The sequence below is a fragment of the Raphanus sativus genome, chromosome 2 (genome assembly GCF_000801105.2).
Source record: "Raphanus sativus cultivar WK10039 chromosome 2, ASM80110v3, whole genome shotgun sequence".
Lineage (NCBI taxonomy): Eukaryota > Viridiplantae > Streptophyta > Magnoliopsida > Brassicales > Brassicaceae > Raphanus > Raphanus sativus.
The window spans coordinates 24,110,749-24,128,595 of record NC_079512.1 but is presented as its reverse complement, the minus strand read 5'-3'; the positions used below and the strand labels follow the sequence as shown (position 1 = coordinate 24,128,595).

At 34.9% G+C, this 17,847-nt stretch overlaps 3 protein-coding genes and 1 long non-coding RNA gene across 7 annotated transcripts; 3 read left to right on the top strand and 1 right to left on the bottom strand.

The window, feature by feature from the left end:
- Nucleotides 1-719: 719 nt before the first annotated feature.
- Nucleotides 720-1,892, bottom strand: LOC130499247 (uncharacterized). 2 transcript variants are annotated; one of them, XR_008938131.1, is made up of 4 exons: nt 1,698-1,892; nt 1,543-1,604; nt 1,428-1,466; nt 720-1,292 (listed from the first exon to the last, which is right to left on the bottom strand). It is a non-coding gene; the product is annotated as an uncharacterized LOC130499247 (long non-coding RNA). The 2 variants fall into 2 exon arrangements; XR_008938129.1 differs by having other exon boundaries at nt 720-1,466.
- A 7,298-nt stretch (nt 1,893-9,190) lies between these two features.
- On the top strand, nt 9,191-11,590 carry LOC108806812 (RNA-directed DNA methylation 4). 2 transcript variants are annotated; one of them, XM_018579004.2, is made up of 10 exons: nt 9,191-9,350; nt 9,446-9,550; nt 9,640-9,723; nt 9,788-9,888; nt 9,994-10,068; nt 10,161-10,202; nt 10,332-10,483; nt 10,575-10,766; nt 10,858-10,934; nt 11,132-11,590. In XM_018579004.2, exons 2-10 carry the CDS (start codon nt 9,454-9,456, stop codon nt 11,419-11,421), a joined length of 1,110 nt encoding a protein of 369 aa, XP_018434506.2. In that variant the 5' UTR covers nt 9,191-9,350; nt 9,446-9,453; the 3' UTR covers nt 11,422-11,590. The 2 variants fall into 2 exon arrangements, with proteins under 2 accessions (XP_018434506.2, XP_018434507.2); XM_018579005.2 differs by having other exon boundaries at nt 9,430-9,550.
- Nucleotides 11,591-11,745: 155 nt separating this feature from the next.
- On the top strand, nt 11,746-13,308 carry LOC130507913 (U2 small nuclear ribonucleoprotein B''-like). 2 transcript variants are annotated; one of them, XM_057002699.1, is made up of 5 exons: nt 11,746-11,923; nt 12,229-12,401; nt 12,515-12,608; nt 12,751-12,824; nt 12,923-13,308. In XM_057002699.1, exons 1-5 carry the CDS (start codon nt 11,851-11,853, stop codon nt 13,193-13,195), a joined length of 687 nt encoding a protein of 228 aa, XP_056858679.1. In that variant the 5' UTR covers nt 11,746-11,850; the 3' UTR covers nt 13,196-13,308. The 2 variants fall into 2 exon arrangements, with proteins under 2 accessions (XP_056858679.1, XP_056858680.1); XM_057002700.1 differs by having other exon boundaries at nt 11,783-11,923; nt 12,264-12,401.
- Nucleotides 13,309-13,441: 133 nt separating this feature from the next.
- LOC108836908 (probable WRKY transcription factor 25) lies at nt 13,442-15,346 on the top strand. The gene is made up of 5 exons (XM_018610001.2): nt 13,442-13,774; nt 13,918-14,034; nt 14,130-14,641; nt 14,715-14,879; nt 14,953-15,346. Exons 1-5 carry the CDS (start codon nt 13,556-13,558, stop codon nt 15,089-15,091), a joined length of 1,152 nt encoding a protein of 383 aa, XP_018465503.1. The 5' UTR covers nt 13,442-13,555; the 3' UTR covers nt 15,092-15,346.
- The last annotated feature ends 2,501 nt before the right edge of the window (nt 15,347-17,847 follow it).

Sequence of the window (17,847 nt, the reverse complement as noted above, 5' to 3'; positions counted from 1 at the left end):
CTCCGCCGAACGACTTCTCCAAATTAAGGACGAGCTCGTGAATCTCCGTCCTGCTCTCTTCTTCACCGCGTGGCGTGCTCTGAGAATGGTCTGTCGCAGCCGTTGTCATGGTTCGTCGCAGAAGAAAGCTCGTGACCTCCAATGGTGATTTCCCAGAGTTTTGCAACACCAGTCCCTGATCTTTTGATTACTTTGAACTCGGACTCAGACTTTCAATCGTGCAGGAATGTCCTCAATAATTGGTCCCTGAACTTTCTATTGTGACAATTTAACCCAGGCAGATACTCCAAATTTGCAACCTTGGTCCCTCTTCTTCTGGTCTGTTCTCAATCTGACCCATAACTTCCGAAAGTGCAGATTTAACCCTTGAATTTCGCCCCAAACTTCCAAATGTGCATTCCAACCCCTGTTAAATGCAATTGTATATGCAAATGCAATAAATACATCTAAATGCAACCTAAAATGATCATTATAATCTAAAATATGAATCTAAAAATCTATAAAAACATGAGATATCATTAGTGAACCCCATCTTGGGGTTCATAAAATTTTTTTTATATATTTTGATGGGACCATGAATGATGATGAATCTCTATCTTTTTTTTTTGGTCAACAGTGATGAACCTCTATCTATTGTGCTCTTTACATTGGTGAACCTGAATAAAAAGTTCTTAGGAATAAAAATAACAACAAACTAATCAACAATGTTTTTACAAGCACCACAACCTAGAACTAATCTCATACGTAACAAAACCTGAATTTCTGTTTCAAAGAAATAACAAAGGTGAGCTAGAGCTTAGTGTACAAAATAGGAAAAAGCATTGAACAACAAAACATGAAGTGAGTACAATTTTGATCACTTTCAAAGAGGTTTAAGGCAGAGCATCACCAGAATAATCACAAAACTCTGTTTTTACTACAGACAAACAAGCCAGCTATTATATGACGTAAAGAAGAATAAGGAATGCTTTGACCTTGAGCTTCAGCTACAATGGCCCTCCAATTCTCAGACCAAAGTCTACATATATTATTATGCTACTTGCTGCTGTTTTCTTGTCTGCTGCTATATTCCTTCTCCAAGAATCCAAAACCATCTTTAGCCGATCCTGCAGATTCACCAGGATGTCCATATTAAGCTTTCCTGCAGATTCACCAGGATGTTTTTTGCCTGCATGAAACGTGAAATCAACTGCAATACTCTCTCGCACTGAAGAACGAGAACCCCACTAACAACAAACTCTCCAACTGAATCCGGCAAATCAAGGCCACTAAACTCGAGCCCTTGGATTGCACTAGTTAAGGAAAGCATAATATGGACAAATACATACACACCAATCAATAAAATTGAAAACACAGTGAAATTGGCGTAATAAAACCAATCTCAAGCACACAAACTCACAACTCCTAAGAAGACATGAAACATTTACCTCGTCAAACTCACAAACTGAGATTGGCCGACCACGAAACTGTGATGGTGCATTAATTTTAATCAAACAAAAAGAAGTTTCAATCTTTCTAAATAAGAATCGGTTGTAAGGTAACCTTGATGACACTCTTGAGGTGCTTGACGAGCTCCGAGTCTGGTGTGGGTTCATGAGAGTGGTCTAAGTTCGATTTTAAACAACAACAAATCAGACTCTCTCTCCAAAAGCAGTCAAATTGAACTCACTATAAAGTGTGGAGGTGGGATGAATTACCGGGAGGATTGAAGAGAGCGGAACGGTCGACGGATATTGTTGTTCCGGCGGCGGTGGCGGCGGGATCTAACTCATCGACGGTGCTACTACTCGCCGAGGAAGGTGGATCTGGAGAGAGGGTTTTGAGAAAAAGGGAGGAGTCTTGGAAGAGAGAAGACGGTTAGGAGCTGATGTTTGTGACGGAAGGAGAAGGCAGTGAATGATTGACACGTGGTTTGAACCTGTTTCATAAGTTCATCCATAAGGATCGGTTCAACGAATTAAAGCCATTTTTTATTTTTTTAAATCAATTCAGGCTTATGAACTTGAGCCCATGAACCCCATTACATCTTCTAATGGGGATGCTCTTAGTGCTTGGAACCGGGTCAACCTTACCACGTCTATTCTGCCAAGCTATGGATTAAATCATTTTTGATTCAAAATTTTGATCTAACTAATCTGCAAGAAAGATAAACTACATCTGTATCCATCCGTTTAAATTTATGGGTGTCACACAGAACCCCCGCTGGTGAAATTATTAATAATAAAATAATAGTCATTTTTAGATAATATAAATTAGATATTAATAATCAAAATTTTAATTTTTTTTAACTATTCAACTATTTTAAATAAATTATTCTTTATAAAAAAAATATTTTCCAATTTTGAGGGTATCCGCGAATTAAATTATACCGACATGCATCCCCTATGCACAATATAAGTTCAATCCAATCCACAATTCAAAATTTTCAAATAGATCGAGTTGTACCCGCCTCACTGCAGAACAGCTGTGACGGACCCACAGATTATGATTAAGATTTGCTGCACTAGTTCACCTCTTTCTTTTCTGGTGTTCGTGGTTGCGGGGTTATGTTCTGAAGTTTTATCTCTTGGATGTTGATTATTTTGATGGAATCTGCTAACTCTTTTCTCTGCTTGTTTGGTTTTGAAAGTTAGTTTAAGGAACCTTGGTGGTTAAGTTTCTTAAATTTTTCTCTTACGAGGAGGTGATTGGTCATTGTTAGGAGATCACTATGTTCACGTGTAAGATCGAGGGTCCTCTTTGGTCATTTTTCCAGTCGGAGTTCAAGGTTTTCATCCTTATGCCTTTGATATCTTAGGTGGTTGTGTCTTCGAGCTATCTTCTTGATGGACCACCTGATCAACTCATAAATTATGGTTATGGTTTTTGATTGATTATGTGACAAGGAAGCTAATACCAGGTGTCTTGAGTTTCATTTCACATTCATCGCTTTATGTCTTTGCAATTAGAGGTCCCCTGAACCTCAGTGCCATACTAATTGTATTACTCTTCGTGATAAGAGGTTTCAAATCTTCTTCCAATGAGCAAGATTTCAGAGATTGGCCATTGATGATTTTAAATATATTATGAGTTGTGCCTTTAGATAAGTTGTGTACGTTATTGGAATCAAGCCAAATGTAATTCTTAGATAATATTTTGTACGTGTGATATGAAATGTGATTGTTGGAGAAATGTATCTTCTTCAGTTAGGCGATTAGGTCTCTCCTTCAACTAGGCAGCTAGGAGAGACGTCTCCTCTTTAGCTAGGCAATTAGGTCCCTCCTTTAGCTAGGTATATAGGAAAGAGGTCTCCAGTTACGCAACTATGTCTCTTCTACAGCTAGACAGCTATAGGCAATATTAAACTTCTTCATCCAGGAAGGGTGTCAAGTTTCCAGGTCTCCAAGTCGTAAGTCTCCAGGTCGCCAGGTCTCCACGAATTTTTTTTAATTGGTTTTATCGTTTGATGGTTGGGACTCTCAGCTTGTTTTTGTTATGTGTTTGAAGTCCATCATACTCTTTTCTTTGCTCATGATATTGTTTATGGTTCAATCCTCTATAATATCAATGGATGCTCGTTGTTTCACAGTGTTTTATTGTAAGTCATCCATTGAGTCTTAAACTCATGTTGTTTGACATCGATTTGGATCGTGCTTTGTCGGAATGTATACGGCCATCTTTGAAACTTGAAATAAAGGTTAGGAGCATCTGATGGGTGTTACATAGTATGGTTGGTTCAATGGTTTGCATTGAGAAAATGTAGATATCGATTTTTAGTGCATTTAAAGTTTGGTTTTGTTTGTTATGATGGTTGGTGATAGTGACGAATCTAAATGTAGATTTTAGTGGGTGCACAAAGCTTATGAAATGAAAGATGAATATATTTATGATAACGAGTAGAAGAACGTTTGAACCATGTCGGTGTAGATTTTCCCACTCAAACCTTGATAACTTGCCGTTATCCCCACGGCAACTTGACGGTGCACCGGAAAACTGTTGATGGCGACGATGTAACAAGCCGTGTTGATCCAGCAGATACTGTTTCCCGCCAAGAAACTCAGGCCCCAGATCTGGTAAAACGATAACGTGAACATCTTTTTGACCATACAGAGATACTGGAGACCGTAGCCGGCGAAACCTAAAGAACCACCGGCGAGAAGGACGAGCGGTAGAGGAAGATAAACGGCGGCGATCCCGGAGATAAAACCGAGAACTTTTCCGGCGTCGGAGGCGAAAGAGAGGTAGTTGAGTTTAAACTGAGAGATTGAGAGAAACTCTTTGAGCTGTGAAGAGTAAGCAGGGAAGCTCAAGTTGGTCCCATTGATAGACTGAAGCCAGAGGATAGCGACGAGGCTGAACCACCGGAGAACGTTAGGAGACATGTTTTCTTGAGAGAGTGCTTAACTGAGGTTGAAAAATGGAAAATGTTGAAGATGATTCCTCGAGTGGATCCGAAGTCGATTTTATATTCCTAAAGGGATTTAGTGTTGTGGTAATGAGAAGGAAGGTGTGGTTAGTTTCGTAATCAAGAAAAAGGAAAGAGCTAAATTAATGCATAAATTAAATGCTGATTTGCTTGTTTTCTTTTAACGTTTTGTTTCAGTATTTACTAGCGTTTAAGTATATTTTCTATTTATAAATGATTTAGACTTATATTCTATTTAAACTTTTTTTGAATGCCAATTACAAATTGTATGAAACATTAAATAACAATTTCACAGTTGTGAATTCTACCCATCTTAGAAAATTCGCATCTAAAAAATTACTTACATTGTGATAAAGATTTCATATATATTTTTTCCAATAATTTATGTATAGTTAGTCTTTTCTATAATTTGAAATCCAAACTTCCTGATAAAATAGAAAACATAATTTTTTGTTAATATTACTATTTGGGTTTTGATTTTCTATTTTATCATAAAATTTAACATTTTAAGTAACTTTTCAAATGTTAATACTTATTTTAATTTAATTATATATAATACTAATCTCGTTTTACTTTTAGTTTTCTTTGGAAATATTAACATTTTGAAAATGATAAATTATAATGATGAATTATATTAATTATTATATTCTTAATTATTTATGTTAAATTTCGAAATTATTATATGTATAATATTTTCACCTTTGTTAGTTTGCCTTATTCGATATTGATTTGTATTTTATTACGAAATAAATTGTTTTTGGAAATATTGATTTTTTGAAAATAATTATGTAAAATAACGATGTGTCGTAATACGATTGGCTGTTTTAAATTCTATGTGGACGCTTTTAATGACTTATAGCCTCAACTATTATATAGTATAGATTTGAAATCCAAACTTCCTAATTTAGAAATATTGATGAACCGTTAATTAAACCACCGGTTAGAGTGACTTTCACAAAAACTTTTATTCTTACAGTCTAACAATTAATTACGATTTAGTAAAGTTATTAGATGGTAAAAAATAAAATAAATAAAATAGTAATATATTCACAAACTCACAAAAGCCACTAATCTTTTATGCAACTCTTATCTTACATACAACGGTATCTGATACTCTTTCCATATCAATTTAAGTGATGTTTAGTAATTTTTATGTTGTTTCATAATAAATTGTGTTCTCGATAATCAAGATAAAATTTAATATTACCTAAAATTTGTGACCAATTACAAAATAACATTTTTTATTGGTTAATTTTTTTATTTAAAGATACTTTTATTAATCAAGAAAAACTGTTTAAAATTTTCAATTTTCTTAATTAATATTTGTGCAAAAATCTTAAACTTCTATTAAAATGATACAAATGGAGTAGTATATAACTAAGGTGTTGACAAGAGAACTACGCATAAATAACTCTTGAAGGAGCGAGTTTCCAGACGTATCATAATTGTGTTTCCATCAAAGTAAATGTTTATATAGAACGTTTCTATAATTCTATCAAACCGGCAGCGAACTCTTCATGTCTCTTTTGTACCATCCCATGAGAAAAAAATAACATTACCGTTGTGTGTGAGAATTCAATTATACACAGTTTACTAACCTAGTTAAAAAGAGAGGAAATATACATTCGGGAAAGATGTTAAAAGCAAATGATCAAGTTAAGCACACTTTGTTAATTCTCTTACCATTTCCATATATATGCCAGAAATCGGAATGTTACACAAACAATTTGGCAGACATCAAATACAAAACGACGTATTCAATCTCTCGAGAAGGTCTTGACATAGCATGATGCTTATACCAGCTAGACTTCCAGGAAATCAATGAATATCCGAGATAAACAGACGGTAGCCCTTCATAAGTACCTTCTAGCATCTAAACAACAGACTCTAATCAGCGTATGTAAAACCTTTGAGTTCTAGCTAGATAGAATCAACAAAATATACCTTTGAGTTCTAGCTGCACAATGTAACACCTTTAAGGCTGCTTGATATAGTGAATTCGATGAACTGATGAGATTCATAAGAACTGGCTAAGCCATTGTCGTGAGATATGGGTCAATGAGAAGGTCTCCAACATCTTTCTACATTTCAGAATGGATTCTACAAGGATAGAGAAGATTTGCAAGTAAACTTGTTTCATCCAATAATTTGATAACAGCAAAGAATCTCCAAACCAAGTATTCACTCTTTGATATTTCAAAAATTCAGCATATCTTACTAACATATATGATTCATACATACACTATATATCTGATTTCAGTATGGATAATCACACAATGATATACTAAAAACTTATAACTGCAACGTCTGGTACTTATTTTTCGTTTTCATAAAAGTTGTAACTTCACTATATATTATTATATTAGAATAACATAACAATACATAAATGCACCATCTGAATTTCAAAATTCAACATAACACTTACAACAAAACACGTATTTGACAAAAAAATATATATTTATTTGTAGGGAATAAATATGACGTTCTTATTAAACGCTAAATTTTCTCATTTATTTATATTTGTCACAATGATAAGTTACATTCAACTACTATTTATTTAAAGTCTAACCAATTAATGAGTACGGTCACACAATAATTAAAATCCCTGATATATAATAGAACTCACTAATTCACAATTGGCATATAAATATATAATAAAATATATAATGTTCACAACAACATTAAAAATCGTGTTTGATACTTTTATTATCATTCACTTTCATGATAAAAAGAAGAAGCGTTAATTAATACCCTTGTTTCCAGGAAACGCGCACGATGACAAAGGTTTAAGGATCGAGCCAGACTCCCCCGTCATTGAGCTAATTTCTTGCCTATTGTGCAATTTGACCTTTGATTTCGACGTAGAAAAATTGTAGCTTGGTTAGTATCAAAACCGACTCGTCCGTCATTGACGTGTTTTCTTGCATATTTTCATCTTGGCCTATGTTTTCCTCTGTTGGATGACGTGAGGGCTCGTGTAAGAACGAAACCGACTCGTCCGTAATTGATCTATTTTCTTCTTACTTTCATGCGTAAGAATTCTCACTAAAAAAAAAGATAACGTGAAAAATACGAGGAAAGAATGTGAAAAGACAGCAAAAGAAAGAAGTCGTAGCTCGTTGGTTGATATCCAGCTGTGTGTTCTTCATCAGACGAATCTCCAATAATTTCATACCGACACCAACTCCAGTGGTGCTCCAGTTGCCAATTCGGCTTACCTTCAAGTTCAACCCTTTTAAAGACTTCTAACACATTTATTTTTAGTCAAATTAAAGATTTAGAACATAAGAGATTCTTACAAAGAAAGTTGGTCAGGAGGCTTTTTCTTTTGAACATCTCTCTATTAATATACCTTTTTAAAAAACAAAACTTCAAATTAATAGAACAATAGTGAAAATATTCACATAGAGATTATTGTGACTATGATAAAGAATAAAGAATGAAACAAACAACTGTATTCAGAAACCAAAGAGTAAGATAGTCTCGAAACCACCGCATCTACACTTAGAAGCATCGTATACTTCAAAGTTTGAAGTTCAAACCATCTTTTTAGGAGAGAATCTAAACTTGTGTGGAGTATGATAGGCCATCAAAACTGTTATGTTAAAGTTCGCCTTTTCTCTAGGATGAATGAGATGTTTAACCGGAAATTAACCCAGCTGATTATATGCCGGCTAGAATTCTCTCCCACCACACATAATAGGTCGTTGCTTGGAACAAACATAACAAATATTTCAGAAGAATATGTGGTCCAATTGAGATTAGTTTATGTATATTTCTTAACCAGGGTGTTTCTATGTTTGTTTTGTGCTTTCTTAAATATAAGTGAAACTGTTAAAGTGCTCATGTTTTGACATGATCATTGCGAAATATGCAAAAATTTACTCGGTAATATATCATCAATCATGTTATTCTTAAGTATATCACCTATCCCCTGGGGGTTCGGCTTTTAAGTCGGATTTTGATCTGAATTTTTAGAATTTTAGATATTGGAACCCAATTAAGTATTTAAAAGTATTCGGTTTGAGTTTGGGTCAATATCTCTTGGATTTAGATCAATATTTTTCAGATCCGAATCGATTCAGATCTATAATTTAAAATACCTACAAAATACATGTAATTATTGGATACATAGCAAATCTAAACCATTCCAGTATTTAGGATCCAAAAAGATTTGAAATACTTGAATCTCATCAAAATTTAGTTAAAATATATCCTGATTTTCTATAATATTGCAAAAAACTAAGAACAAACTATTAATAATTGATATTAAACATTTTTAAACTCTAAATTTTAATATTACTTGAAAATGTTACAAAATTATAACGAATACTGCAAACAAGGATACATTAGACTAAACCATAAATTAAAATATAAAAAATAGAATACATGAAGTGATAGTCTTGTATATTCGCTGAGTTGGTAGATATATTCGGGTGAGAGTCTATTTGGATTGTTATTAGTTCGGATAAAAAGAGTTTTGGATGTAACTAGTACTTGTAAATTTTGATTCAGTTTCAGATAGGATATCTCCGATTCCGATTCCGATTCCGGTTTGAATTTTTGGATAAGGCTAAAATGCGCACGCCCAAATCACACCTCTTCGTTAATTTGTCGAGACAAATCAGCATTTCATAAACAAAAATCAAAAACCAAAGATAATTTCAAAAGCCACATTGTATATTGATGTTATTGGCCCATTCAGCCCAATATCATAAACTTTTAGTTTTTTTTTTAATTCCAAAAGCAAAATTAGATTTTTAACCGAATATTTGCCCAATCAGTTTAATTAGATTTTAGGGTTCAGTCTCGTTTCTGGTCTGTGCGGAGTCTTTATTGATTTCGAAGCAGAGCAGCTTCGTCCCCGGCGAACAGAACCCTGACTCTACACATTTCCGGCAACTCAAACTCCGTCTCCGGGAACTCTGCAGGCCTTGATTCGAAGGTAGTTAACTTCTCTCGCTCTCTCTATCTCTATTGTTGTTGATTTGAGAAGCGAATGAACAAAACCTAAGAGTGTGCAGAAGGAATTTTCTGAAGGTTTGACGATGGATGATGGTTCGGGTGAAAGCTCTACGGTAGGAGAGAAGCCTGTGATTGTTAGGGTTAAGCGTAAAGTAGGACAATCTCCGCTCGATGCTTTCTGTAAGTTTCAAGTAGAAAAAAAACTCTCTCTTTGAATCTATCTATGCATGTTTGTATCTACTACTAAAAATGTTGGTGTGGCAATTAAGGGTTGGAGATAAATGAAAGACCTTTCAAACGACCCTTCCTCGACGACTTCTCAAAGCTCTCTATCTCCAGTTCCGCAAAGAAAGGTACTTTTATTATCATGGCTTTCTCTACTTGGTATGATGATGATGATGGTTTGCTTGCTTGTAGTTCATGTGGCGGAGGATGCGAAGCCCAAGAAGGTGTTAGTGCGGCATTTGGAGACACTCACTGACTCTGAAACCCCTCTTGATATCATCCACTCTTTATTTGTGAGTGAACTTTTTTTTTTTCTTTCCTGGTTGAAAGTATAAACCTTTACACGTTGTTATTGTTGTTTTGTATGTTTTGATTGTTGTTATTGGATGTTTCTGCAGGAGTCTGATCTTGATGAGCAGAGTTGCAGTAAAGGAAAGTTTGAGGATCGAAAAATTGCCTTCAAGAAAGACAACGTATGTATTGTTTTAGTACTAATTCCAGATTCTCTGTATCTTCACTGGTACTCGAATGATAGCTTAAATTCCTTTCCTTTTTGGGTTTGCAGAGAAAAGAACAGCTCTTGACAAAAGCTGTACAGCAGCAACAGGTAACAGGCTCTTTGGTCATGAACATTTTTATACAGTTTCTTTTGAGATTTAACAATTTAGGAGAGGAGATCTCAGTACTCGTTTTTAGGTATCAATCAATTTAATTAAAAGTTCAACTATTCTTCTAGACCGCTGCACAGACTGCTCGGTTCAAGCAAATATGGCGGAGTAGGAAGGGAAACATTGAAGACATTCATGATAAAGAACTTCATGAGAGGTGTAGTTTCTTTGATGTTCTTCGTGTTGACGCTGAAGAAAGACCAGACAATGCACCACCTGAGTAAGTTCTCTTGTTAATATGCGTTTTGTATTTTTAATCCCAATACCAATAGTTTAGCTTTTGGTTAAAGTATTTTTCTCTACTGCTTTAGGGTTGCATCCTTGGAGGACCAGAAAATGCTGGCTAGTTTCTTGCCTCTCCTCAGAGAATGTCTTCCAACAGCAGCTGAAGAGATTGAAGCTGATATCCATTCCAGTCATGCTGAAGAATACGTTTATGATTTCTATGCTGTAAACGAAGAGATGGATATCAGTGAAGACAGTTCTAAGCACCAGTTTCCTCTGTTCGTAGTTTTTCATTCTGAAACTTCTTCATTTATTTGTCTTTTTTTTTTCTGTGTTACCTGCTAATTTCGGTTCTTGGGGTTATTTTAGTGTCACAGTGGAGGAGGAGGAAGAGTTCTGGGATGGACCTGATGATGAATCAGACTGTGACTCTGATGATTCAAACGGTACAGTTTTACATTTGCTTATTTACATTCTTGTTGAACTTCTTAGACCGTGTTTGAGTAGGGGGGTTGTTTTCATTTGATAGAACAATGATCCATAGTATGATTGGTATGTGGTTGTACTCTGTGTCCTAGAGACTGAAAGTCAAGAAAGAAGTAATGTTAAACTATATATATATATATATCTTTGTATGACTCAGCTGAAGATCATCCGAGGAATGATTACCCAGACGAGATCTCTGAAGAGGAGGAGGAAGAAGAAACAGAAAAAGAAGAAGGTGATGAGGAAGATGAGGAAGATGAAGATGAAGAAGAGAAGAGTGAAGCCTCTGACGATGAATCAAAAGACGAGGAGACATTAGAGAGACATGTGAGAATGGCCCTTGATGACGATGAGGAGTTCTTTGATGGTTATGCAGAGGAGGATGTAAATGTTTATGGGGATAGCGATGAGGAGTTTGAGGATGCTAAGTGGTCTTACCGGGGATAGTGCAAGGCTGTGAATCAAAATTGCTCACCTTCTGTTAAAAACAAAACTAACCAGTGTTTGGTAGATGTTTTGGTATTGCAAGAGATCAAAGAGTTGCTATAAGCTCACTATTCATAAATAATCAAATGTTTAAATCTTCAATACAATTAAACACGAAATATTATCTGTAGTATTTTATTAAAGAAATATATTAAAAAATGTAAAAGAAATTCAGTCGACAATTCGATTCCCGGTCCGACCGGTACAAATGTACCAATAGCCATCCGGATATCGAACAACAAACCGAACGACATCGTTTTAAAGGTCTTGTTGAATAGCGAATTCTTAGGGCTTCCGCGTCTCTCTTCTTTCAAATCACATTCATTAGGGTTCGTTCTCTCAGACTCGGTATCGTCACCGTCTTCGCCCCCTGCGAAGCTCAGTTCGAAGATGTTCACGGCGGATATACCACCGAATCAGTCAATCTACATCAAAAATCTCAATGAGAGAATAAAAAAAGAAGGTACTTTCTTCTCTTCTCTCCATCCGATTTCCTCAAATCAAATTTCAATAACTCGTAACCTCCATGAGCTTCCCTGTACCAATTATCTCCCATAGAATGCCGTAATCCAGCTTAGTTTGCCTATTAGCTGCTACAGAGTGTTCGTTTGAAGCTCCCTAGGGTTTTAAGAAATCGTATTGAATCTAGCGGCGAGGTTATGAGAGAGATATGAGTTTATATATTAGAAGTAGAAGTAGTATTGGCGCGAGGGGGGAAGTATCAGTGTCATGCTGTTTTAGATCTAACATGGTTTTTGTTTTGGCCAGAATTGAAGAGATCTCTTTACTGTTTGTTCTCACAGTTTGGGAGGATACTTGATGTGGTTGCTTTGAAGACTCCTAAGCTCCGTGGTCAAGCTTGGGTTGCCTTTAGTGACGTCACCGCTGCTACTAATGCTGTTCGCCAGATGCAGAACTTCCCTTTCTATGATAAGCCTATGGTCTGTCTGTCTCAAGTTTTATTTTCCTCTTACTGGTGTATGGACTGCCTTTTTAGTCAGGTTGATTATAGTTTGAATTTGTTCTAATAGTGTGGGGTCTTTGTTGAGTGCAGCGCATACAGTTCGCAAAAGAAAAGTCAGACTGTATTGCTAAAGAGGAAGGAACTTTCGTTCCCAAAGATAAGAAGAGGAAGAAACAAGAGAAAGGTAACTTGATCTGTGTTCTATTTTTTATTTTTTTTAATTATGATTTTCATAAGAAGCCTAGATTAAATCATCTTCAATGCAACTTTGTTTCTTTGAGATTTTGGATACGATGGTAAACTTTCACTTGCATGTTTACTTGCAGCTGAACGAAAACGTGAAGAAACCCAACGACCAAACACAGCTAATGGCCCAACTCCACAGAACGGAGCCCCTCCGGTAAGTCCCTTCTTCAGAACAATCTTTAACAGTAGTCTTCTTTCTAACATGAATGTATTTATTCGGAAATGATAATGATCTTTGTTTTATCTTTACAGCCATCATCGTACAAGCCTAGCGGACAAGAAGCGATGCCACCAAACAACATACTCTTCATTCAGAATCTTCCGCACGATGCAACGACCGCTATGCTTGAGTTTCTCTTCCGTCAGTATCCTGGATTCAAAGAGATAAGAATGGTCGCTGCTAAACCAGGGATTGCATTTGCGGAGTTCGAAGACGATGTTAAATCTTCCATGGCAATGCGTGGTCTTCAGGACTTCAAAATCACTCCCCAGTATCCCATGCTCATCTCTTTTGCCAAGAAATGAAGGAGAGAAATGCTTGTGTTTGTTTTGTCTTTTAAGATGCCGACAATGAGACTGTTAGTGTGTATAACCGACGGTTTAATGTTTTAGTTCGATTGACTCCGGTTTGGTTTTAATCAGGGACCCCTTAATACGCGGTTTCACACTAGCTCATTGTCACTTGTCAACCATTTATAAAAATATTAAATTTAAAATGATATTTTAGACCAAGTAGAAAAAGACAAGAGACAAACCTTGCTCGTTACGCAACCGTCGTCTTCTTTATCCTCTTCACATAGATCATTTCTCACGAGGAAAGTTTCTTTTTTTAGCAAATACTTTTGTTCCTGTAAGCTTTGAAAGTTGTCTCCTTTGGTTAAGACCATGTCGTCGACTTCTTTCACCGACCTCCTCGCTTCCTCCGGCGTTGACAGCTACGAACAAGACGAAGACTTTCTTGGTGGGTTTTACCCGGAGAGAACCGGGTCGGGTTTACCCAAGTTTAAGACGGCTCAGCCTCCTCCTCTTCCGATTTCACAACCTTCTCATGGTTTCGCCTTCTCAGAGTTACTCGACTCTCCTCTTCTTCTCAGCTCATCTCATGTAAGTAAAGCTTCCAACTTTATCAATCATCTCGTCACTTTTCATCTTATCTATCAAAATTTTCACTTTGAAATCCATGCCAATCGCCAAAAACCATGATTAACTTGTGATGTTCTGTTCTTTGGGTTTTGTTAACTTTGCAGAGTTTGATATCTCCGACGACAGGAGCCTTTCCATATCAATGCTTTAATGGAAGTGGACCAAAAAATCACTCAGATTTCCCCTGGCAGCTACAAACGCAACCGCCAATCGCTTCTTCTGTAATATGTTTTCCCTTACCGTTTCTGAGACCATCTACACTTCCCTTGTACTGAAACCAAAACCTGTTTCGTTTACCCTTTCTCTTTATATACAGGCTTTACAAGAAACATATGTTGTTCAAGATCTCCAGAAGAAGCAGGAGGATCCAGTTCCTCGTGAGTTTGCAGCAGATCGCCAGGTTAAGGCACCATCATACACGGTTGTGGTGAGTAGGAACTCTAATGATGGTTATGGTTGGAGAAAATACGGCCAGAAACAAGTGAAGAAGAGCGAAAACCCTAGGAGTTACTTCAAGTGTACGTATCCCAATTGTGTTTCCAAGAAGATTGTTGAGACTGCTTCTGATGGACAGATCACTGAGATCATCTACAAAGGAGGTCATAACCATCCTAAGCCTGAGTTTACCAAGAGACCATCAGGGTCAGGATCATCATCTTCTGCTAACGCGAGAAGAATGTTTAAGGCTTCATCTGTTGTTAGTGAAACTCATGATCAGTCAGAGAACTCGTCCATTTCGTTTGATTGCAGTGATCTTGAGCAGAGGAGCTTTAAATCTGAGTATGGTGAGGTAGAAGAAGAGGATGATCAACCTGAGATTAAGAGAGTGTAAGTGGGGTTTTTTCTCAACTAGTGGAACCGAAAGAAAGAAAATGACATGTTTTGAATTTTTGTGTAACAGGAAAAGAGAAGGTGAAGAAGATGAAGGAATGTATGCACAAATAAGCAGAGGACTGGAAGAACCAAGAGTTGTTGTTGAAACAATAAGTGACGTTGATGTTCTTATAGATGGCTTTAGATGGAGGAAGTATGGTCAGAAAGTGGTCAAGGGGAATACTAATCCAAGGTTGTAAATCTTTCTTAACCATTTTTGAGAAATGTTTTCTGTTACTAATCGTCCTTGTTATATTATATGACAGGAGCTACTACAAGTGCACATACCAAGGTTGTGGAGTGAGGAAGCAAGTAGAAAGATCCGCAGAAGACGAAAGAGCGGTTCTCACTACCTATGAAGGAAGACACAATCACGATGTCCCAACCTCGCTACGCCGCTCATGAAAACAATACTTAAAGTCGCTAGTAATAACATTATAGGATTTGGTAAAACACCTACTATGGCTATCTTTGTGCTCACTACAGTTTGTTTATTTGTTTGTTGTTTTTAACACAGTTAGTAGTAGTACAGGGTGGTGGTTAGTATTTATTTTAGTTTCTTGTGTTTTGTATCTATTTATTATCGTATTTACTTATTTAGTAAAGTTTCACATATATACTTTTAGCACAATTTAATCAACTTTATGTGCATTTCTTTATCGTAATGTTTTTACTTTTAGCACAATTTAATCAACTTAATGTGCATTTCTTTATCGTAATGTTTTTTTTTTTTTTTTTTTTAAAATCGTAATGTTTTGTTTACATATATCTTTTAAATACATGTCATTCGTTTCTCATGAATAAAAAAACTTTGACACGTAAGACTTTAAGAAAATCTGCATAATATTAGAGTCATCCAACTCTACTATCATTTTTCTTCAAGACAAAACACTATTTATTTTATTAAAGTTTAAACTCTCAAACCACTCTTAGCAATACGATATGTTACTTCTTCTGTTCTTCAGATAAACAATACAACATGTTACTCAAAATAAGCATTCGCGTGATTCGTGCAGAGATAAGTCCGATAGGTAACAAAGACTAGCATTTTGTTATTGAAAAGGGTGCTAGACATCTAAAATGTGAAAAAATGATTTTGAGTTTTATATAAAACAAACCGGTGTGAGAAACAGAATAGATGGGTGTTTAGGAGACATTGGACATAAAGGATGGGATCCATGTGAAGGCAGCCAAATCAGATGCCCTCGCCAGCTTTCAATTTTTTTCCTCTTCGTTCTCTTTCTTATAGATGACCTTTTAAGTTCCTCCCAATAATGCTGGCAAGCAAAAAACAATCTTTGCAATAGATTTTCTTTCTCTTAATCTCTTTTAATTCTTTGATTGAGAACATATACCAAAAACACAAGACATAATGGCAGACAAATTTGCACATCATATTAAAATTTAAACATATATATATTTCTGCTATATTCTATCTTGATTGTGTATTACTGATTCAGCTCTCAGAATCGGGGTCTTTCATTAACAAGTTTAGATAATATTGTTAATAATAATAATTATTATTATTATTATTTGATCTCTAAATTTTATTTAAAATAATATGTCATGTCTTATATATTAAAACCAAATTATAACATTTAACAAAAAATATATAAAATTTTCTTTTCTTGAAATACACTAAGTTGGATACTATTTTTTTTGAAATACTTAACATTTAGATTTAGGATTTAATATTTATGGGGTGGAGTTGAGTTTATAAACTCTATAAATAATTTTTAACATTTATAAATGATTTGAGAAAGTTATTTTTTTTTATTTTTATATTAAAACTTAAGATATTTATAAGTTTTATTATCATTTAAAGGTAAATTAAAAAGGTGGTATCAAAGTCGAGTTAAAGTTAGAATACCGTACATATTCGACTTGTTCTCAGTTTTAATCAAATACTCAGGAGAAAGTCAACAGCATATTTTTTTTTTCAAGACCATATACATTTTCAGTAGTTTTTTTGCCAATTTCTTTTGGTGGGAAAGAAAATTAACGGTTCCTTTATGCATAATTATTGGGGCCTTTATTAATTTGTCTATATATAGTAAATAATATTAACTTTCTTGATGATTGAAAATTTTATATTATTTGAACCATATGGTTTGTTATCAGCTTCAAATTAATGCTTTACGATTGGTCCACCTACATGGCTACATCCACATGTGATAACCTGCATGATTGGTCCACTCTTTCTTACCCGCCCCCATACACGATTCTACCTTTCGTATTATTTGGTTCGAGATAAAAGAAAGTTTTGTTTTGATATTTGGGAATTCTATCCTTGATTGTATTACAATTCGATTCCTGTCCTAAGATCCAATTACTGAAGTACATATGCATAGTGAGTCGTGACTAAAGATCATATGATCTTGTCCTCAGTGCCACGGACGACTAAAAATTAGATTATCGATTTAACATAGATCTTGTCCACATTAGTACATTACAAAGGGTTTTTGTTTTTAATCATACTAGATTCTTTGTCCGCGCTACGCGCGGAAAATGGGTTTGATATTTTTATTTTTAGATTTAGAATATTTTATTAGTATTAAGAATTTATTTGGTATTTTTAAATAATATTTTTGATGTTGATATTATGCAATGTGAAAGTTTTTCATAGTGGAGAAGATTAAATTTATGAAAATTATGAGAATATATTATATTTAAAAAAATAGCGAAAATAAAGTTTGATGCATTTATTTCAGCCGAAACAGAATACATTTTAGGTGGGATATGTGTAAAATGAAAACAATTTATTAGTCTTTTGAAGTGCTTGACGTATTGATTGAACCGTCAAAATTCGTATACTAATTATATACTAATTATATATTAATCACTATTTTAGTCTTATTTGCATTGTTATTTTAATTGTTTATTTTTCATTTTTTTGGACAACTTGTTAAGGAGTCGATGATTTTAAGAAGTCGATGATTTTTTTTTTACAATTGTATTTTAGTTTCTATCAAACCACTACTTCGTTCTTTTGAAGTTATTAAAATTAAATATGCAATAGAGCGTACTAAAATTAATTTTTATTTTACTAAGGAAAAATTTAGAAAGTACATTGTGGGTAACTAATATTGTACTAAAATTTTAAAATAATTTTTTTTATTAATAGCAAAGTTAACAAATTGGTTAAGACTTTTGAAGTAATA

What these genes read in the sequence shown, in the direction of transcription:
- LOC108806812 (XM_018579004.2), top strand. Translation starts at nt 9,454, where the DNA reads ATGGATGATGGTTCGGGTGAAAGCTCTACGGTAGGAGAGAAGCCTGTG. An exon ending in ATATCATCCACTCTTTATTT is followed by an intron (nt 9,889 to 9,993) that starts GTGAGTGAACTT and finishes ATGTTTCTGCAG; the next exon opens with GAGTCTGATCTTGATGAGCA. An exon ending in TGACTCTGATGATTCAAACG is followed by an intron (nt 10,935 to 11,131) that starts GTACAGTTTTAC and finishes TGTATGACTCAG; the next exon opens with CTGAAGATCATCCGAGGAAT.
- LOC130507913 (XM_057002699.1), top strand. Translation starts at nt 11,851, where the DNA reads ATGTTCACGGCGGATATACCACCGAATCAGTCAATCTACATCAAAAAT. An exon ending in TGAGAGAATAAAAAAAGAAG is followed by an intron (nt 11,924 to 12,228) that starts GTACTTTCTTCT and finishes TGTTTTGGCCAG; the next exon opens with AATTGAAGAGATCTCTTTAC. An exon ending in GAGGAAGAAACAAGAGAAAG is followed by an intron (nt 12,609 to 12,750) that starts GTAACTTGATCT and finishes GTTTACTTGCAG; the next exon opens with CTGAACGAAAACGTGAAGAA.
- LOC108836908 (XM_018610001.2), top strand. Translation starts at nt 13,556, where the DNA reads ATGTCGTCGACTTCTTTCACCGACCTCCTCGCTTCCTCCGGCGTTGAC. An exon ending in CAACCTGAGATTAAGAGAGT is followed by an intron (nt 14,642 to 14,714) that starts GTAAGTGGGGTT and finishes TTTGTGTAACAG; the next exon opens with GAAAAGAGAAGGTGAAGAAG. An exon ending in AAGGGGAATACTAATCCAAG is followed by an intron (nt 14,880 to 14,952) that starts GTTGTAAATCTT and finishes ATTATATGACAG; the next exon opens with GAGCTACTACAAGTGCACAT.